Genomic DNA, 9865 nt, shown 5'->3' with positions numbered 1-9865 from the left:
ACTTGTCATTTTATTGTATTTTTTATTTTATTAAATTAAAATTCTACATTTAAGGTGTAAGGTAATATATATGTAAAGTATTTATTAGAAAGAGTTTATATATGTAATATATTTAATACATTAAAATCTTTTTAATTTTAATAATTCAAACTTTTCTCATTTTTCTTATAAATTCAAACTTTTCAAATTATTAAAATTATATATATATATATATATATATATATATATATATATATATATATATATATATATATATATTAAACTAAACTCATGTAATACATAGGTCTCACACCTAATATATAAAATAAGGCTATGAGTAAATATTTATTCCACATCGGTAACTATTAAAGTAAATCCTTCCCAATTATTTTTATAAAAGCAATTGTTTTATGTGAAAAGAATGTAGTTGTGAGAATTATGACAAATTGAGGCACACATCCGTCGAAAATGACGATGCCTCTGCTCCAAATATTTTTATTTTAATAGCCTATTGATTTATACCTTATTTATGTCAATTCGTCAAATATGAAGTTATTGGCTATATTGTTATTTAATTTAATTCTCTAATCAATAAAAACAAACTTTTTTAAACCTTATTATATATTTTATTTTTTTGTAACTTGTAATTAATAATTTAATTATAATTGAACTTAAAGTTAGATACTACTTTGTATATTTTGATAAATTTTATTTAATTGCATTTTTCTAAAATGAAACATAATATGATATTATTTGTTTTCTAACTGGTTCTTTTTAATAGTAATAGGTTAATAGATGATAAATATGATTTTTATCATTTGAAAATTTTAAAGATTGTTTTTTACAAAGATGAATATAGTTCCTATTTAAATGAATTTTTTTCTGTATCAATTTCTTTTTGAATTATACATACTCTATTATTATACTCTATTATGATATTTGGATATAAAAATATTTCAATATCTAATTATAATATAAGACCCTTTATCCTAAAATTCTGATTTCACCCATCAAATATACAATATTGGATGCCCTACTATAACATTACCCCTTCCAAGGTTAACTGCTGATATTTTCTTTTTGTGCTTAATTGTTGGTCTATGTTTCCTATGGTAGTGTGTTTATCTATTTTGTCCATATATTTGTAAACATATGCTTATACACGACCTTGTATTATATATGTGGAAGATCATCTATCAAAAAAGCGATTATATCATGAGGAATATATGGTTTCTAAAATCTACCATTTTTTTTATCATATTCAAATGAAATTTAGTTTAGGCTCCATTGTTGTTGGTGGTGTAGACCATGTTGATATGAAATCAAGATTATTAGTCGTATGAGATAACTTACACATATTTTAAATTTTATGGATCTTGTCTTGTCAATATATATAATTGAATTATATCTATATGGTACACATAATAATGTTGGCTAATAATGGTAAAAAGAACCCATTAAATAGGTGGGCCTAAGAGGTAACAATTATTGGGTTAAATGGGCCCAGATGATTAATGTTATGGTTTTGAGCCCAATAGATTAGGAGAACATTTCATAAAACTACAAAACTGGGCTGGATCCCATGCAGTTCCGTCGGCGCCTGTCGCAATAAACAACTCACGTGCGGGTACAATATTTAATGCGTAGGGTACCATAATCTTAAACATATCACGTGGGGTACCTTCTTGGTTTATAAAAGTCAAACTACACGTCATTTTGGTCAACGAGCTAGCTAATATATTTATTTTCATATTATAAATATATGGGTTAGACTCTATGTATCAAGATTTTTTTTTGGATTATATTTCATTTTTTTTGGATTTAAAGTCTTTTATTATTCTATTTTTTAAGTTACATCTTTGTGCCGAAAAATTACAAGTAAATTAGTTAAACTCATCATATATATATATATATATATATATATATATATATATATATATATATATATATATATATATATATATAATAGTCAAATAATATGAAACACTATTTTTATATTATTATTCTGTAATGAATTTTATATGAACAGTTTTATGTTATTATTTAGCAATAAATAAATGAATAGTCACATGTTAAAACTAAAATTACAACTTACTATAAAAATGCAAATATATGAATTTATAATAGAATAATAATAATAACATTCTAATGAATATATGAATAATCAAACGTTTATATTCATATTAAAATTACTTCAACAATACAAATATACGATATTCATTACAGAATAATAACGTAAACATAGTGTTTTTACGTTCTCACACTATATATTGTTTTTATGTGAACTTATATATATATATATATATATATATATATATATATATATATATATATATATATATATATAAAAGACTTTGAGATATCTAATCTTTTTGTAACTTTACAAACATAAAAATTGCTACTTTTTATATAAAATCGTTAATATATATATATATATATATAATAAAATCAAATGTTTTTTTCAGCGAATTTATTTTAAAACCTACAAATTTTTGTCCTATAAAGTGAAAAAAAATTAAATAACTTAAATTATTTTTTTTATATATTTCTATTAATTTTCTGGATTTTAGGGTTTCCAAACTTTTTTGTATTATATATATATATATATATATATATATATATATATATATATATATATATATATATATATATATATATATATATATATCACATGTATTTTACTTGCAATTTCATTTTACTTGCTAAATATTCTTAAACATATCATGTGGGGTAGCTTTTTTGTACCTTCTTTGTTTTGTATGTGTTTGATGCTTAAAATGTACATAATATATAATATATATATAATCCTAAGTTCTTAATTTAAATGAATATAAATAAATAAATAAATAAATAAATAACAAACAAGGTTTAAAAAGATGACGGTGACTACACAAGGGGTGACAACATATGGGTAGTGGGGACAATGATGATGAGCCTTGGGTAGGGATGGAAATATTTGGTCCAAATTAAATTACAAAAATAACAATATATTTTTATTTTTAAAATTATCTAATTATCGGATTGAATTATTTTATGAGTATACACTATATATTGTACTTTAAAGAACCACCTAATGAAAATTATTTTCTACCGAATTACATTGCTATAATTTGGTTTACTTTTCAAAATAGATTACTATAAGGACAAGAAATAAATGTTGAATGTTAGAATGAATAAATCATTACATTGCTATTCTTTCATTTAGCCTTTTCTTTAAAATGTTTTGCATTTTGGTTTTAACTTACAATTTTGATTTTTCAAATTTTGGTTTTTGGTTCTTTCACATTCCAATGACTTTTTTGAGGCATTATAATGACCATAACTAATGCATCTCTTGAAAAAATACATAATGGATACGTTTTTGGTCATCTATTTTCATTTACATACATTACAAAAAAAAAAAATAGCATTAACAATCACCTCACAAGATCCTTACAAATAAGATACCTAAAACCAAAATTATGAGGAACCCATTCAATCATCTTTCTTGATTTCACTATTTGATGTTTCTTGATGTTCTTCCTAATCGATTCTGGTAAACACATTTGGATCATCTCCACCACACCACCTTCACATAATCCCAAATCTTTTGCAAAACTTTCAACCATTTTTGGTAAAAGAATCCTATGATCCTTCCTTACACCAAATGTAGCCCTCACAAATTCTTCTTTTGCAACTTCAAGTTCTTGGATCACTCGTTTCGGGGTGTAGATACGAACCTTGTAAAAACAACAAACAACAAAATGAGTTTATATTGTTTCAAGATTTGTATCTTGTTAATAAGATTACTCATTATTGGCTTAAATGCAAGAAATAACAATGTAATTTCATAGATTTGTTTATAATAGCATTCTATTTTCATTTCTTTCTATTATGCAAAACAGTTATTCTTCCAACAACCCTGAGTTGAGTTAGCCCACACACCATACACCACACCACACTACTGAAGAAGCATCATGTGAGAGGTAAATCAGGTACACAATGTTGGTTGCCATAAGGGCCTAGTGTGGGCCCAATCCACATTGGAATGAAAACTCTCACACTGCAGCTACCGAGACTCAAACCCTTGACATTTTCTACAAGACTAATAGTTCTTCCTTTTATAGCATTGTACCGTAAAAACCATACAAAGCAATTTTCACTTATATAATTGAATAGATTTTCTAAAGTCCTAATAAGAAAAAAAATAAATAAAAGTACAATGCTATTATTGAGTAGAATTTTTTGAAAAGTACGATGTGGCATAGAAAGAAATGAAAGTAGACTCGATCGAGTCACATGTAAAGACAAGTCACATTACCAAGTCGACTCTTTTAGGGTATAAATTGACTCAACTTGTACGAATTTGACAACTATGACAAAACAATCGAAAGTACAATGATAATAATAATAATAATAATAATAATAATAATAATAATAATAATAAATGAATGAATGAATGAATGAATGAAAAATATATACCGCGGGATCCGAGTGGCATCCTGAAGAAAGTGCGAAATGCAAAAGAGGTTCGGGATGGTCAATTGCGTAATCTTGCCGTGCATCTCCTGATTTGAATTTTTTTCTTGAAGATAATAATAATCGAAGCCACTACACAAAAAAATAAATAAAGTAACATCAGTTTATTTATTTATTTAAAAAATAGAAATGAAAAATGTTTAAGGATATCTTGAGTTTAATATAATTATAAAATTAATACCTGCCCAGAACGACACATTTTGCATCCGAGGATTGAATTTTGGATCACATCTGCACTTACAACATGACCCCCAACATTATATGCAGCCTGCAAAAATATATAAAAATATATATATATATGTGAACTTTTTCAAGATTCAAAGAAAAAAAAAAAAGGATATTATATTTTGGGTTGTTTTATGGTTTAATCAATAAAACTTTAATTTTTTTTCCAATCAAACCATAAAAGTTTTCAGACATTTTTCCAAATCCACCGTTTTGACAAGAAAATATGTGATTTTTTTGGGCAATTTTTCGTGTTTATCCACTTATAATTTGAAGGTTTGGTTGGAAGAAATAAAGTATAAGTGGATAAAACTGCAAAATTGTCCAAAATGTAATGTTTTTTTTTAATTCATAATTTTCCCTTATCAAAATTCATATCAAGTTTATAAACAGTTAAAGACAACCATAAAAATGCAATCTTTATCAAGATTTACATCAAGATTTTAATTTATAAGCAGCCTAAAACAAACATAAAAATACCAACTTTTCCAAGATCCGTATCAAGATTTCAAATTCTATGCAGCCTAAAACAAATTTAAAAAAAAATGCAATCTTTTTCTAAGATTCATATCAAGTTTTTCACTTTTAAGCAGTCTACAACAAACATAAAATACCAAGTTTTTCAAGATTCATATCAAGATTGATCTTTAAACCAAACCCATAAAGATCCTTTAAAGTTTGACCCAAAAATATTCAAAGAACAAGTGTTTCACTCACTTTTAATAGCAAAAAGACTCTCTTTATGTTGTTTTGTGGAATCCCATAAGCCAAAACCGCCTGTAAACAAATGAACCAATGATTTTAATGATTCTTTTTTAAAATAAATTTGCAAAAAGAAAAAAGTATAAAAATGAATTTATGAGATTCATATACATACATGCATCACCAATGCATTATGTACATTAATCCAAAATGCTAACTTCTCCTCATGCTTCAATTTTCTAGGATCCACTTCTTCTAATCGGGAAACAAGCAACCTACAATAAGTCAACAACACACATTAATTCAAATAAACACAAAAAAAGTATTAATTTCTTAATCTTAAATTCTTAATTCTTATCTCATTACCTGAAATTTTGCAACATATCTTCAATATCACCTAACTTTTGTCCATCTCTATAAATACATTGAATCTCCACCATTGTACTATAAGGTCCACTAAACTCTTTAAGACCTTGAACATGAAAAGGGTTATCTAATCTCACGTCAAAAGACGATGATACCCTTTTAAACCCCGGGCTCCACAACATGTCCGAATGATCTTTTGGCGAAAATGCCCCCATTGATGACAATGATGAAGTAGGAGATAAAATCCCATGATTTGCAAGAGGTGGGTCCGCAAGCTTGCAATATATAGCCGACATGCACTTGATTATATCCTCTGAGAGCTTGTTTGGTGTTTCGGGAACATGATCACAAATCCTTGTTCCAAGATGCTCAGCCAGACTAATTATGTTTGATGAATTATTTTGTGCAAACTGCATATAAATCGTACAAATTTCAATTCATAATAAGTGTCACTTTCACATAAAGAAAACCATTCACAAATAATAGATGGGCACTAAGGCTATGTTTGTAGCTGAAAAGGATGTTTGCTAAAAAGTAGCTGATAAGCTAGCTGGAAGATATATAAAATAACAAAAAAGGACATTCAAAAGAACATGTTTTTTATAATTAATTAAGGGTGTATTCGGAAAAATTTTAACAAGCTCCTGAAAAGGTACTCCAAGTAGCTTTTAAAAAAAGCTAGCTTTTCAACTACTTTTTGATTTGCCAAACAAGACAATTTTAAAAAGCTCGAAAAATAAGTTAGCTTATCAGCTAGCTGTAGCACGCGAAACACACCCTAATTCATCAGTCTCTAATACACGCATATAAACATACGAATTCAAATTCATTATAAGTTTCCCTCCAAATCTTAACATATTAGAGATTTAGTTTCAATCTCAAATAGGTCATATGCTCATTAATGAAAGTACAATGCTAAGATAGGATTTAGGGTATAAAAAAGTTGTAAAATGATTACCTCCATCATGGAAAGTGGTTGTGAGTGACATGCTCGAAGCTCTTTACCAAGGGTATTTATGGGATTTTCAATTGAATGATGAGATAATGAAGAGTGACATCGATGAACACCAGAATCTAAAACTATATCTTCTTCTTCTTCTTCTTCTTCGACTTCAACGCCTCTATTGTTATTGTGATTTGCCTCTTGGAGTTTCAAAGAGATATCATTTCTACAAGTTTCAACATATTTGCCTCTTGGAGTAATCATTAATGGTGATTTTGAAGCTTCATCATCATATGGACATGAAATTTGTTGATCAAATGCTTTTCGATATAATGACAAAAGATATTGCTCCAAATGTGAAACTTCATATTCTAAAACTGCAATGTCTTTAATAAGCTCTGTCGCAGGCTGCAATTATGGTAAAAAAAAGTTATTTATAAAGTTAATATTTATGGTAAAAATTATTTAGAAAGTTAATAATTAATTACTTTTGGGATTAAGGCTTGATTTGTGATTTCAATGGAAGATGATCGATAACCCAAAGCTTGTTCTAAAGCACCACGAACAGCAACTTGATCTTGTAATCTTTTTTCAAGCTGTAATATCTGAAATAAAAATACAAACGAAATGGATTAATGTTTCTTGTAAATGTGATATTTAGAGGGAAAAATAATAAAAAATGATAATTTTATTACCTCTTTTCTCAAGGAATTTTGGATTTCTGCATTAGGCAAGTGATTGTTATTATCCGAATTTGTAGAACTTTTTGTCTTCTGATTATCTTCTTCAACTCCATTTTTTCCTGGAAAGCTGCTAAGATCCATGATTTCACAGTGTTTATAAGTATCCATTGTTTACACTCTTGATTTCAAACAGAAAATGATAATGTTTGAAGATTAAAAACGTCGATAAAATGTTAGATTCTTTTTTTTGTCGGAAACCCACTTCGGAAGCCATTTCCAGTTCGAGAAATCAATCAATGTCATACAACAGAAGTCGAAAATTAACGAACATGTTTAAAGGAAAAAGGAAAAAAAAATGGTGGATACCTTTTCGAACGCTTATGGGTACAAGTTACTACTCCAAGTTCAGCCATGCTACTCTCGAAACTCATCTCTGCAAATCATACACGAAATCGCTACTAATTTCACTCAACTTTTTACATAAAGACGCGAAAGCGAAAGTCACTTGTTTAGAAAAGGTACACGAGATAAAGAGAGAAATTAGTAAATTAATACTTACCATTACAATCTTTGACCAGAAAAGCAAGCACGATAAGTGAGCAAGATCGGATTTTAAAAGACCCACAAGCCGAAATGATGAAATGGGTCAACAAAAACCTTCGAAATCATGACCAAAACCCCAATTTTTCTTCTCGCATTGCGATAATGAGACAATGGTGTCAGCGATAAACGATTTTCTGAACACTGAGTCGCTGACTGAATGGCAAATAAGAGAAGGGGTTCTTCCTTTTACCCTCTGTGTAATAATCCGAGTTCGCGAGAAGAAAATCTGTGTAAACTTTTAGCAGAAAGAAGTAAAGTAGTTTGTGGACTTTCGTTGGAAGAACACGAAAGGTTCCAATTGGAGGTGGGATAATGTCAAAGGGGATGAAATTAACTACTTGATGAAAGAAAGGGATCGAAATTTCTCATAAATGAAATGAACTGAAGCAAAAGTTGATGAATTTAATATCAACTGATTAGTTAATAGTAAGTAAATCAGATCAAATTATGCCCCCAATTTTCGTTTGAAGATTCTTGAGCTGGGCCAGTGGGAGTTGGTGAACGTCTCCGTCTTCAATCTTTGTCACATACTGCCCATCTTTGTCACCATATGTGAAAAATATGGTGTAATTTTTTTACAAAAAGTTACAAGTTTGTTTAATTAAAATAATAGGATTTTGTTTTTTTCTTGAGAAGCTAGTAAATCCTTAATTTAATGTGTGAAATTATATTTTTGTTTTTTTTTTATCTATAATTCTCTGATAATTTGCTTACAATCTTTAAATATTGGATTTTATTTTTTATGGTTTTACACAAACATTGTGTTTTTATAGACAGTTTTTGTCAATGACTTTTTATTTTTGGCCTTATATTCGGTGTGTCCTTTCTTTGTCGATGATCGATTGCTTAGTTCGATGAGAAGTATCAATTAGAGCATTTTCAACCAATCTTCATATCTTATTTTTATTTTGCTCTATTAATCTATTATTCTATTTCCTATTCAATATCTCTCCAATTTCACTTCGTTTGATGTAAAGATATGTAGTAACCAAATTCAATAAGCAACTCCCTCAAAATACTTTATTAATTTTGTTTTCGTTAGGAGTCAATATTTCTAGTCCGATTTTATTATAAATCTAAATGCAATAGGTAATATTGTTAACATCATGTTATATTATACAAATAAAAGTTAAATATTTATGTATGACTGTTTAAAATTTGTAAAATAATTTTAAAAAAGAAACTAATACATGGTAAAATTGTTTTGTTATAATTTTATTATAAAACAATTTATAAATTAGTGTAAGAAAAAGATATAATATATATTTTTTAAAAATACAATAATTAATAAAACGAATGTTTTTTGTTAACATATATATATATATATATATATATATATATATATATATATATATATATATATATATATATATATATAACAGAAATATACTTTTGATACAAAAAATGATGTAAAAATAAAGTAAGATTGGAGATGAAATATTACTTACATCATTTTTTTAATTAATTTTCGTTTTAAAAAATAATAATAATAATAATAATAATAATAATAAATGTGTGTTAGATGATATTATTATATCATTTACGATAAAATGTGTCAAATTGAAGTGTTTTACTAAACATATAGTCAAAATAAAGTATCATTCAAAGCAAATAAATGTTCCTGCATCATTTGTGTTATTCTTGTACATAACATATTTATCAGTAAAAACAAGCTACACGAGTTCTTGTCATAGAAATACGTGGTGAGAAACTATTAGATGTGGGTATGGTGAAGACGTTTGAGCATCCATTTCAAGGATAAACGGAAATGCCTTTTGCTATACTGTCAGAGGATCATGTGTTTTCTATGTATGCTGACAAACAATCTTCAATCTCCCCGCCTCTT

The 9865-nt window shown here is 27.2% G+C and overlaps 1 protein-coding gene across 2 annotated transcripts; it reads right to left on the bottom strand.

Annotated features, from left to right (window-relative positions):
* Positions 1 to 3292: 3292 nt before the first annotated feature.
* Positions 3293 to 8533, bottom strand: LOC145044071 (electron transporter, putative (Protein of unknown function, DUF547)). Of its 2 annotated transcripts, none has more exons than XM_078992876.1 (11): positions 7976 to 8533; positions 7783 to 7849; positions 7429 to 7546; positions 7222 to 7338; positions 6749 to 7141; positions 5791 to 6200; positions 5600 to 5699; positions 5440 to 5499; positions 4679 to 4765; positions 4441 to 4569; positions 3293 to 3698 (listed from the first exon to the last, which is right to left on the bottom strand). In XM_078992876.1, the coding sequence occupies exons 2-11, from the start codon at positions 7845 to 7847 to the stop codon at positions 3396 to 3398; spliced, it is 1782 nt and encodes a 593-aa protein (XP_078849002.1). In that variant the 5' UTR covers positions 7848 to 7849; positions 7976 to 8533; the 3' UTR covers positions 3293 to 3395. The 2 variants fall into 2 exon arrangements, with proteins under 2 accessions (XP_078849002.1, XP_078849004.1); XM_078992878.1 differs by having other exon boundaries at positions 7429 to 7543.
* Positions 8534 to 9865: the final 1332 nt, after the last annotated feature.

This window comes from Lactuca saligna, chromosome 4 (genome assembly GCF_052625555.1).
Source record: "Lactuca saligna cultivar CGN05327 chromosome 4, ASM5262555v1, whole genome shotgun sequence".
NCBI lineage: Eukaryota > Viridiplantae > Streptophyta > Magnoliopsida > Asterales > Asteraceae > Lactuca > Lactuca saligna.
The sequence above is the reverse complement of the archived record's forward strand: the minus strand, read 5'-3'. Positions and strand labels throughout refer to the sequence as shown.